The sequence below is a fragment of the Pleurodeles waltl genome, chromosome 11, assembly GCF_031143425.1.
Source record: "Pleurodeles waltl isolate 20211129_DDA chromosome 11, aPleWal1.hap1.20221129, whole genome shotgun sequence".
Lineage (NCBI taxonomy): Eukaryota > Metazoa > Chordata > Amphibia > Caudata > Salamandridae > Pleurodeles > Pleurodeles waltl.
The window spans coordinates 166,572,867-166,585,447 of record NC_090450.1 but is presented as its reverse complement, the minus strand read 5'-3'; the positions used below and the strand labels follow the sequence as shown (position 1 = coordinate 166,585,447).

At 40.9% G+C, this 12,581-nt stretch overlaps 1 protein-coding gene across 2 annotated transcripts in view; it reads right to left on the bottom strand.

Moving 5' to 3' along the window:
* LOC138265536 (arylacetamide deacetylase-like) overlaps window positions 1-12,581 on the bottom strand; it is a 204,994-nt gene that overhangs the window by 110,739 nt on the left and 81,674 nt on the right. For both annotated transcript variants that reach the window (XM_069213342.1, XM_069213343.1), the window contains exon 2: window positions 5,740-5,962. In XM_069213342.1, coding sequence (XP_069069443.1) covers window positions 5,740-5,962 — 223 coding nt within the window. The remainder of the gene's footprint in view (window positions 1-5,739; window positions 5,963-12,581) is intronic.

The following is a 12,581-nucleotide window of genomic DNA, read 5'->3' as shown; positions in this document are numbered from 1 at the left end:
GTGTAAACCATATGGTACTCTTTGTACTTCTACATATTTGTTGAGGGTTAGTACTTCCCACCATTCATTTTTTTCTTTCGTTAAAAGTTTTTTCCATTCTCTTAACTTGCTTTTCATGTCCATTGGTTTTCTTTCTTAATGTTTGTTATCATAAGACCCTTTGTGGGTATGAATTTCTACTTGTTGGAATACTGTTGCCATGACTCCATTTTTCTTCACTTCTCTAGACTCCAGATTATCGCCCTCTCCATTTATTATCTGTTGTACTTAAGGAAAGCCACTCCCTGTTCAGTATTGTCCTTCATCGATGGATTAGACAAATCCAAAATCTGTGTATGTTTTTCTCTTGATTTATCTAATTGAAGACCCGTTTTTTACACTAAAATGTGAGAAACTGAAACCTCCAAATGAGGACTGGAACTACAACTCCCATGGGAATAGGGGAATTAAGCCAGAAGTCAGTAAGATGAAGACTAAGGGGATATAAACAGTGTTGTGGGACTAATTAAAATCCCCACGGGGACTGAAACGGGTAGGGTCTGCTTGCTGCAACTGTTTTATATTGAATAAATCCTGCAGAAGTATCTCCATCCACTAGTGCGACTTTTTTGTTACAAAAAGTACAAATTGGTTACACAGCTAGAGTTGAGGTATATCATTGAGTTGCAGACTAAGGAACTAGATGGACTGAATAGTGAGGAGGAGCTCTGGGTTCATATAGGTGACTGATGGTATAGATATTTGGGGAAGCACATAGGGTACACTAGTGTTGATGATGTGTTAAATGACATTTCGCCACACTTTAATCTTATGGAATATTTTCGTTCTTTAGTCTTTGTTGCTTTGATGTTCTTAGTTATTTGTCCTTTCTGAGTAATTTTTCATCCCTATTGGTATCCTGTTTCCTTTCTTTTCTTGTGTTCCTAGTAGGTAAGGGGTGTATATACTACATATCTTTTGTATTTTTTGCTCTTCATTCGTTTTATCTCTGCTGCAGAGGAGATTGGATGGAATGTTTCCCCTGGAATGTTCTTTTCACTCCTATTTTCAGCCTTCAGATGAGCAATACAGAAGGTAGTTTGTGAGGTTGAATTATCATGAGGTAGATATATTAGGTACATTTATTCAGGAGACTGTAACACTGCCCTTTTCTGTGTTGTGGAAGTCCCGCTGAGGGATTATGAGTGGTGAGGATTTGCCCATCCAGGGATCAATTGGGGAACACTTACCCATCCAGGGTAGTATGGAGAAAGCCAATTGTGGTTGGGTGGTATGAAGTGGCGATTGGCACTGGTGCAATGATCACTGTAGGTGAATGTTCTGTTGGTCTCTGTGTGGCAAAAAATCTTTTGAGCAAAAATAGATTGTGTTCCAGAGTGGCCATCAATTCAGTCCTGACTGGGGAAATATCAAAGTGATTTTTGGGTACCTATTCTGACAAGGCTGTTTAATATGGCCATGTCCGGGGAAATCCCGATGTCCTGGACTATGTCCATTATTATTATACATATATACAAGAAAGGTTACAAAGATGATCCCATCGGCCAATATCATTGCTGGATTCACCCATGAAAGTTTTTAGTAGGGTAATCCTGGCAAGACTTAGTGACTGGGCATTGGATAATAATATTCTTTAACCTGCCCGTTTGAATTTAGGACAGGACTGTGCACTTAAGAGCAATGTCTTAACTTAGATCTGATCATAGGGAAGTATACAAAGGCCAAAAAAGGGTCTCTCTACCTCTGCTTTGCAGATCTTAGTAGTGCCTTCGATTTAGTTGAGCATGGCCTTCTTTGGACCACACTACTGGATATGGGTGCCCCAAGGTACATCATTGACTTCATTGCCCACCTTTATGCAAATTTAACATTTAAAGTCTGCTTTGGCCTATTAGGAGAGTGTACTACCCCTTTTAATATTGGAAGAGGTATTCGCCGAGGTTGTGTACTGGCCCCGTTACTGTTTTCTTTATATGTTAATGGGGTGGATAGGTTCTTGCAGGAAATTCAGGCGGACCCCCCACTATGTGTCAGGACGTCCCATACCCGCATCACTCTATGCTGATGATGTTATCCTGATTTCTAGGACCCCGGTGGGGCTTCAAAAACTAATGGATGGTCTAGAACAGTTCATGACCTCAAACGGTATGGCGATTAACAAATCTAAAAATGTTACTATGACCTGTGGCCAAAGGGTGAAGAAATGCAGGAGTTTTTATATTCATAATATGGAGATTACTACTGTAAAGTCTTTTAGTTACTTGGGTGTATTGTTCTCGAGCAATGGGCAATGGGAACAACATATTCATTCGGGAAAAGTTAAGAAGGAATTCCGGTGACATTTTTAGATTTGCCAACAATTTAGGGAGTCGTCCCATTCCTGCTATGATAAACATTTATAGGGTTAGAGCACTATCCACGGTAGTTTATGGAGCTAGTGTATGGAGGTACACAAAAAGCACCCCGATACAATTAGAGGAAAACCATTTTTTAAAACATTTGCTATGTTTACCTACTTCAGCATCTAATTGGATTGTACATCAAGAGGTGGGCCTCCAATTTTTGGAGGACGCGCTGTGGGTGAGCCATTTGCTCCTATGGTGTAGTATTTGGTCCAAGGAGGAAACTGTTTTCACCAAGAACATTATTCTAGATTGTTTAAAACTGGATAATGCTATGAGTATACCGCCTTTATAGATTCCTCTTTCAAATCTGTATTCAATATAAAAATAAAACCAGACCCAGAGAAAGTGTTGGTATTATCAAAGGAATGTATAAAGGACACTTTTTTGTAACACAGGGCTGACTGTAGGAAAACAAATGAATCCATGAAATCCAATGCTGGCATATTTATGTCCCTTTCATTGTAGGCAAGTAGGGAAGGATACCAACTTGGAGTTACTAATATGCAGCACCGGTTCGTTCTGACAAGATTAAGACTGGGTATAGCACATCAGTTAGTAACATTTCCTAGTGTGAGGTCTTGTCCTCTTGGGACAGTCAGTTGCCCCTGTGATGGAATAAGTAAACAAAACACTTTGCTTTTTATGTTATTTTGCAAGTTTTATGAACATCTTAGTCATTTTTATCTTAAACCCCTTTTTAAAAAAATAGTATGTGAACCTATCTGGTGGCACTATAGGGTGGCATTATAGATTTTAAACGCCATACAAGTCAGGAAAAGTCTTGTTTTCATTTCTGGTGAAACTAGATAAGTGCAATGAACTAGCTTTTTAGTATTCCTTTTATGATAAATGTTACTGTGAATTTGGGGGGGGTCAGTATCAATGTTATGATATATTATATATTTATGTTTATTTATTATGGTTAGTTAGTAACTGTATTATGAATTAGGATATGAGTATGTCAAAGATTTGCTTTTAAGGTTATTTTGTATTGACCGAACAAAGTTGATAATGATGATGACTGGGGATTATAAAAAAAAAAAATATATATATATATATATATATATATATATATATATATATATATATATATATATGTGTGTATATATATATATATATATATATATATATATATATATATATATAAGGTTACAGAGGCATTATAGTTAGGCTCACTTTTTAAATGTACAAAACCATAGAAATTCAGCTATTATAGTTAGAGTTATCACAAGTTAAGTATAACTCGTGCCCTAAGATAACTATAACTTGCACCCCATCATGAACAGTTATCTCATCAATAATTTTCCTGCAAATGTTATAGTAACATTATCATTGGTTACCTAAAAGATGTCATGAGTGCTGTAATATCTGGGGTAATCAAAAGTGCCTGGCGAGGGCACGAGGTACAGTTACCTTAAGGCACACGTTATAGTTACTTGAAATAACTCTAACTAACATAACTAAACATAACTCGGCTTTCAGGCCGCTGTCAAACAGCTCTCGCATGCTGAAAGCGAAGTTTTCGTCTCTTTCCCTTCACATAAATATGCGTGCAGGGAAAGAGATTAAAACATTGTTCTTGCAATCAAGGAGCATCTATTTAAAGCAACAACATGCTTGCGGGAGCAATCCCAGGTTCTGCAGGAGATGGGAGTTGGCTGGGACCACTGGGGCCTTAAGGTTCTCCGTGCAGTCCCCCATAATTGAAAAAAAAATAAAAAATATAAAAAATTCTCTGCAGATCCACCTTGAAAAAACGTTCTGATGAAGATGCTCGGGTAACAATCACATTGGCAACGTAAGAGGCACACAAGGTCACTGGAGACATTTCCTTGATGTCCTTTACACAGCTGTAGTACAGGAGATGCACTACACATTTTCCTAGCAAGGTAATACTTACTACTTAGCAAGTAGAAACTACTCCAATTGGGTAGACATTTTGCACAAAACTGTGGCCTCTTCTTTAATAAGTACGCAGGGCGGAATTCATTCTTGCACGATGCTCACCACAGGGAAATTAAACCTCACCAGGAAGCACTTACAAATATGAATATGAATATGAATAAAGGAGGTGTCCACGTTGAAGCTCCACTTCTGTAAAGTACTAATCATCCTGACTTCATGCACATGGCCAAGGCAAAGCAAGTGTGTTTTTACTACATTTCTACCTTGAAAGGTTATCTGTAATCCTTGATGGAGGAGTTTGCATCAATGCCTTTTTCAAATGCAACATTTCAATTGGTGACTGTGACGAGTGGGTTCTTTCCTGTCAACTGCTGCTGAGACCCATCTCTGCCGGGTTGGGTGGTTATAGGGGGTTGGCATCAGGGCCTGGCCTATAACTATAACAGGTACATTTTTATGGTTTTGTACATTTAAAATCGGACCATAACTAATAACGCCCCAGTAACCCTATTTTTTTACGTGAATTTCAAAGTTTTTTTTACATTTTCTTTCTTAACTATAACATCCCTGCACTTTTGTTTTTTCAGTGAATTTGTATATATTTTTTTATGTACAGTAATTAATATAAATATATGTGTGTATATATCTATATAAAGACATATATATATATCTCTTTATATATATATATATATATATATATAAACATGCACACACACATTGCTAAATGTGTGTTCTTAAGAAATACATTGGATTATGGTTACTCATAAGTTAATGCGATTACTTTTTCTGCTTTATATATGATGAAATGTTGACCCCCAAGCCAATATGCCTTCCTTTGATTTTCTGACCCTTTCTCAAAGCGGTAGGTCTTGTTTATTTAAAACGGCTCCCCCTTATAACTTAAAAAAAACACCTACATTCACTGAAAAAAACAAAGGTTAAGGGATGTTATTATTAAGTGAAAATTCCATTTAAAGAATAACACTTTAAATAAAAAAAAACTGAAATGCACCAGTTATAGTTTACTGAAGTTACTATCACTTGCACCCTCGCCATGCACTGCTTATGATCTCACATTCTACAACACTCATAACATATTCTATGAAATCGTTGACAACATTACGGATCACACTTGAAATTACATCTCGGACGACATCACTGTGCAAGGCGAGGGGAGAGGGCGCAAGTTATAGTTGCTGCATTTTTCTCTTCAAGCAAGATTTTATCAATCATAAGGATTTGTTTTTCAGTTCTGTGGCATTTGCCCAAAGATTCCAGAAACAATTATAATTAAAGTGCAACGCCAGGGGGTTTTGAGCTGCATCACTTTGATAAAGCTTTTATCGGTGATGCAAGTAAGAACAATAAGTAACACTGTCATTTTAATTCTTAACGAAACACTGACAACTAACTGCACTTTGACACTTACCAGGACTTCCTACACACCACCCACCACCATGGAAATATATAACAGCTCTTCTTAGCTTCGGGGATTCTGCCCTCGGAAGATATAATCGAACTGGAACATTATTAAATATCGTATCCGTCACTGTGACATTTTCATCTGAGACTGGAGAAGATTGTTCAGCATATGTGAGAAGCATCATCACTTCCATGTAGTTTTTCAGGCCAAGTAATTCGGCTATTTTAGCCTGTGAATAATAAAAAAAAAAAAAACATAAAGACACGTTAGGTAATCAATGGCACAGTGAAATGTAAAAACTAATTGGGATTTCGTATGATTTAATCTTTTTTGGAATTGTTTATTTGCAGCTCCCTAAAATCTCTACATACCTGTTATGTGAAAGGCAAATAGGGTGCCGCTTTTATCACAACTGTAATTCTAAAGGCTTTTGCACTATACAGAGCATTTCAACAAAGAATGTTGTACATAGATAAAATCGTGCGCCATTGATTAAATGGGCCAGACTGTAAATGATGTCACAGTAAATGCAAAATCCAGATGACATTACCAAAAAAGCAGCTTTCTTGAAAGCCTGTTTGTGACTGTTAATCAATGCACGTTTAGATAAAGAGAACAGGTGTTTCTCTATACTGAATGGCGCTTTAAGTATTTGGGGTTTGTTAAAACAATTACTGTTTTTGTGAGAGTAAATTGAAGAACATTTGCCTTGGATGTGTTTACTTTCCATCAAAGGAAGTGGCAGTTCAATCCACATCTTTTTTTTTCTCTTGGATGAGCAATTGGTAAAGGGTGAAGTTGAAGTGAGGGTTTTGTTTCAGATAAAGGAGGGAGATTGATAAGTAATGCAAGATAATTTTCAGAGTGTGAGAGAGTTCATGCAACTTCAATGAAAGGATTTGCCCCTTTCAAGAGACATCATTCTATACACACAGATCCTTCAAACTGAAACCTACACCTGGAGAAGAAAATTCCCTAAAAGCAGATACAACTATTTACACTGTTAATTATCATAATTGAGAGGCAGTGAACTTTCAGGGCTTTTCAGGCATCGCCAAAATACAAAGACATTGTATGCCTATGGTTAAACCATGACAAAGATAACATGGAATGCTAACACCTTAAGGTGGAACCATGGATACAGTGAATCATATTTGCAAAGTTGTGCGTCACCCTTGCTCCAGGTAAAGTAATGCAAGGGGTGACGCAATCATCAGATTTACGTACTGAGGAAAATATCTTTGTTTCTTAAATAAATGTAAAAAAGATTTAACGTGCAGACACATCTTATTATGTTAAATCACTCAGCCATCTAAGCATCCTTGAGAAAACAACGCACCAGACTAAGGGGCAGATGTAGCAAAAAAACAAATAGCGAGTTGCAATTTGCGAGTCCTTCCGACTCGCAAATTGCAACTCGCTATTTGGTATGCAGAACGGTGTCTCAGACACCGTCTGCGAGTCGGTATGGGGTCGCAAAGACCCTCCTCATTAATATTAATGAGGTGGGTCGCAAATTGCGGCCCCATAGCGACTATGGGCACTCGCAAACATGGAGGCCTGCTGTAGTCAGCAGACCTCCATGTTCGTGACTGCTTATAAATAAAGCAGTTTTTTTTTTTTTTTTTAAGTGTAGCTTGTTTTCCTTAAAGGAAAACGAGCTGCACTTAAAAAAAAATCCGAAACCTTTAGTTTCGGTATTTTTTCAGGGCAGGTAGTGGTCCCTTGGACCACTACCTGCCCTGAAAAAATAATTTGTGGTCCATTCACAAAGGGGAAGGGGTCCCATGGGGACCCCTTCCAATTTGCGAGTGGGTTACCATCCACTTGAAGTGGATGGTAACTGCGACACCATTTGCGACCGCATATGCGGTCGCAAATGGTATTGCATACCACTGCAAATCGCAAATAGGAAGGGAACACCTCTTCCTATTTGCGATTCGGAAATGCAATTTGCGAGTCGGTCCCGACTCGCAAAATGCATTTCTGCATTGGGAACTCACATTTGCGGCTCGCAAACGGCATTCTTTGCCGTTTGCGACTCGCAAATTGTTTCCTACATCTGGCCCTAAAAGTCATAATAAGCAAGGCCCAAACATATTTAAAAGAAAACAGACATGCATAAATTCAAGTCAATTTGCTACCGACGTGACGAGAAAAGAAGTGAACTTACGAAATCAAGTGTCATAGGTACTTTGAGTATACTTTGCTTCATTTTAGGGATCCCATTTTTACATAAAAACCAGAACCCTTTTTGTAGATGTACATGAATCTATTAGTATTGATAGTGATATCATTTTGACAACATTGAATAATGTTGTTATTCAATTGATAGGAAAATAAGCATAAAGATAAAAACTATCCAATATTTTCAATAAAAGAATACCCAGAAGAGCAGAAAATGATAAGGAGATAAGAAAAGACTACAAACACATATTTTTCATCTGTTAAGGTTGGTTTTATCCAAATCAAATCAACTCATCTAAAAATATCCACATCTCTACATCCACTTTATTATGCAAAGAATTAAATCATAATTTCAGAGACAAGATCTTTTCTATGAGACGTCCGCTCATAGTGTGTCCTCCACCGGCATAGAAAAACATGGAAGGTGTGGCTTGGCTACTTCTGTTTTTTAACACCCTTTATTGCTTTTGTACAGGGCAAGAACACCATTAACAAGGAAGCAAACGAGTGCCATTCTGGTGGGTAATAAAAGATCGATTAGTATGACAAGATCCTAAATCCATTCAAGATAGGAAGAGGGGTTCCGGAGGTGGTAGTGCGATAGATAAAAGCTAGTCATAGAGAAAAAGGGGAAAGAGCTGGGCAGGGTTAGGCTGGTAGGGCTAGGCAACTGTGTCAGGATAGAAATGGATGGACAAAGAGTGAGATTTCTCTATGCTAAGCACAATAGCATGGCAAAGTCTTATGCACTCATAGAGAATGTGGCATAGCGTATGCAGGGTGGATGGAGAGAGGACTGTTGGTCACCCAGCGTCTGGTTTTAATGCTGCAGAAGTGGCATCAGTGGGAGTCTGACCTGCCTATTGTGATATTGGGCCAGAGAAAGTGCAAGGTGTTGAGATGAGTCCTAGGTAGTTATTTCCTGCTTTTAAAACTGCAGGAGGAGGGCATCTCACTCCACCGCAATAGGATGTTGATGAAGGGCACTGGCCCCCTCCCTGCAAAGCACAGTGCTCTCAGCTGTAGCTCAAGCCAGGTTTAAGAGTCTTCATGCCATAGGACTCCAAGTCTGAGTAGCCTGCCAGTGGCGCAATGGTGCTTTGTGCTAGGAGTATGGCGAGATCCATGAAAGGTGCCTCAACTCATTGCCCCACAGGGCACAGAAAAGTACCCAAAGTGCGGATCTCCCAGGTGTAAATGCCTGTTCTTGATGACCAGTATTGAATGAGCGAGGTGCACACCCAAACCTTGCGGTGGAAGTCAGCATCCTGTGTTAGACAGTGGAGGCAGGTCACACTTGCACCAGGAAAGTATCTTTTTATTCTCTTCAGGGTTAAGTAAGTGATGTGAAGCATGAAAGATTGTATAAGCTTGGATCTGGCATTGTGCTAGAGTGTCACCTCATAGGCTTGAATTCTATGCAAATCTTTGTCAGGAGGTGGTCTATCCAGGACTACCTCCCATACTTGTGTGAGAACCTTCAGTGTCTTGATAGCCAGGTGATGAGGTGGTTCCTAGTTCTTCATGTGTGAAGTTATTGGATTAGGGAAAGGTTTGAGGGTTCAGTATTAGTAATGTGCCAGTAGCGCTGAGTACCGTAATAGAGCATGGGGTATGATGAAGTGGCCCTGCAGGATGTCACTACGTTCTATGAGCATGTCATAGGGTAGGAGTCCACCATTCTCAGACAGGTCACCCAAGGTTGCAATGCCCCTTGACCACCAAGCCTTAAGCATTGAAGGCTAGTGATAGTGTTGATATGGTGATCCACAGGCATCTTCTATAGCATAAGAAAGCAACATGGAGGATACAGGGGAGGTAGGAGGTTTAGTCTGTGTAGAATGGAAAAGGTGAAGCATGGAGTTCAAGCTCCAAGATAGAGAGGCTGAAGCAGTATCATCTAGGTGGTGTCGTGCAAACCATCGGCACACCAACTGGAGTTGGTATGCTAAGTAGAAGTGTTCATAGTTTGGGGTCCCAAGTCCTCCCCCCATCGTGGGTGAGAACAGTTTGTGTGAAGGAACTCTGTGGTGGTCCTCCCTCAAAATGAAGCCCCCCAAGATGAAGTTTATTTTGCAAAAGAGTGATGTGGGTCAGACAAGGGGGAGATAGCAAAATAGTATAGCAGGTGCTTTAAGGTTTTTCATTTTGAAAGGTGCCACTATGGCAGCCACAGAGAGGGGTAGGGTGTGCCAGAATGCCATCTGGCTCCTTATCCTTATCACTTCTCTTAGAGATTGGCTTCTTGTAGTGCCTGCTCCTTGTGGTAAATCTTCATACTTAAATAATGGAATGTTTGCAGCTGCCATATCAGCCGTCCACCTCCGACATTCACACCAGGGTCATTCAAAGTTGTGCACAAAGGAAATAGGCAGGACTTCTGCCAGTTAACTTGAAGGCAGAGACTTGGGCAAATTGCATGGGTGGCCTTGATGGCGGATAAGTTTACTCGCTCATCCATGACGTAGAGCATAGTATTGATTGCATGTAGAGAGACCAGGTGGGTGTGATTGCCAAGTGTGATCACCCATGCCACCCCTTCTTGTGGAGTCTAATGGCTATGGGTTCTACTGCGAGGTAAAATGCAGATGGTACAGAGGGCATCCCTGCTTAGTGCCCCAGCAAAGAGATAACAGGGGTTATATTTGTCATCTCATTCAGACTCACATCTGGGGTGCAACACAAAGCAGCCAAACCATTCATAGTGCCTGCTTGTCCTCCCTGAGAAGGTCAGCCTGGAGGATTTTGTAAAGGCGTTGAGGATTCAAAGATGGACTCCTGCCAGGTACAAATCCATTTTGATCAGCACCCACTGGGCTTGGGACCAGGGGAAAGAGGTGCTCCACTAATATTTTGCTGGGAATTTTAGAATCCATATTAAGCACTGTTTAATCGCAGTAAGAAGAGATATTGAATGCGTCTTTGCCAGTTTGGGAATGGAGATTAGTGTGACATCCCGTAGCGAGAATGGGATGTAGCCTTCTGCTATTTTGCTATTGCTGTTTTATAGAGGCATTCTAGGCGGGAGAAAGCAGGTCAGCATGTAGGAAGATCGTCCGGTCCTGGGGTTTTGTTGGTAGCAAGGAAGCGGATCTCCTCCGTAATCTCCATAGAAGGGATGGGAACAGCTAGTCCACGTCGCTGTCCCGATGTGGGCCAAGGCAAAGGAAGGTCCCTGAAAAAGCCAATTAAGCCATTAGTTGTGGATATGGGTCTGCCCATATAACCCCACGTAGTGTGAGGTGAAGGCCTCATGCATGTCTGCCTGGGTAGGCGATTGTGCCTCATGTGAGGTGCAGTGAGAGTAAGGCTGAAGGGGTGCTGTCCTGCCGGAGCAGCCACATGAGGAGAGTGCCTGATTTGTCAGCTTCTGCTTGGGTCCTTGCAGTGTGTTCTACATAATTGATATATCCGAATCGATTAATAAGGGTGAAGTGCTCAGTTTACAGCATCAGGAAAGTCTCCTTGTCCACATCGGACAGTGACCACTTGGAGTCTGAGGGAAGCATAAAGTCTTCGCAATGCTTGAGCTCACTTTCCAGGGTTTTGCAGGCTCTTACCACCATGCCGTTGGAGAGCCTTGGATTGTGACTTTAAAGGCATCACATTTGATGGCCCAGGAGAGGTGGTGCTTTCATTATGTGTAAAGAAAGAGAAGATCTGGTCCCATAGGTCAGCTTGGAACACCTGGTCCTCGAGCAGGTAAGGTTATAGTCACCAGGTGGGTATCAGAGAGTGGAGGCTCACTACTGAAGGTCCAGCTGCCAAGGGGTTATAATCAGATACTGTTCATCCAAATAGTCCAGTCGTGAGAAGGAGGCACTGAGAGAGCCTGAGCAAACAATTCTCTCAAGGCATATATGCAAGCCATGAGGAGGGTAATCGAAGGAGTACTCCTGGGAAGGACCGTGATGCTTTAAGTACCAGTCGCAAAGTCAGAAAGTCAAGTACACAGCACATCTTGTCACTGTTATGTGGGACAGTGGGTGTAAGGTGTGGTCTAAACTGGTATCCAGGACACAGTTGAAATCACTGCTCAGAGTCCAGGGCATTCTGGCCCAGCAGTTGTGAACACCAGTCAGATGGTTTAAAGAGGCTATCTGTTCAATATTGGGGTATATTCTGCCTAACACTAATGGTCATCCATCAAGGGTGCCTTTCAACAGGGCATATCTGACTTCTGCATCTAGTTCTATGCTGTGCAGTTAAAATGGGCCTCCCATCTTTATCCATATCAGGCCCACCCAAGTGAATACAGAATAAGTTGTGGGGAAGGGTTGTTCACACCAGCTGGGTAGAAACCTGCCAAGTTCAGACTCAGTCATGTGGGATTCCTGTAATAGAGTGATATTCACCACTCTACGTTTCATTTAGGAATATACTACATAGTGCTTGTTAGCTGTTTTTACCCCCCTGATGTTCCAGGTGACAAGGTTATAATGGCTCAGTGATATTGCCATGGGAGAGGGGGTTGTGGTACATACCTTAGGCTGAGCTTGTTGAGCTCCTTCCTGCACAACTGCACCTCCCAGGACTACGCACACCAACATAGTTCTAAATCACATCATCTAGCCTCCGGGGTGCCATGGAGCTCTGCCCTAAGTCCAATTCTTTTCAGGCTCTACGTAAGACTTTAGCAGAGATTGTTGAATTCCATGGGC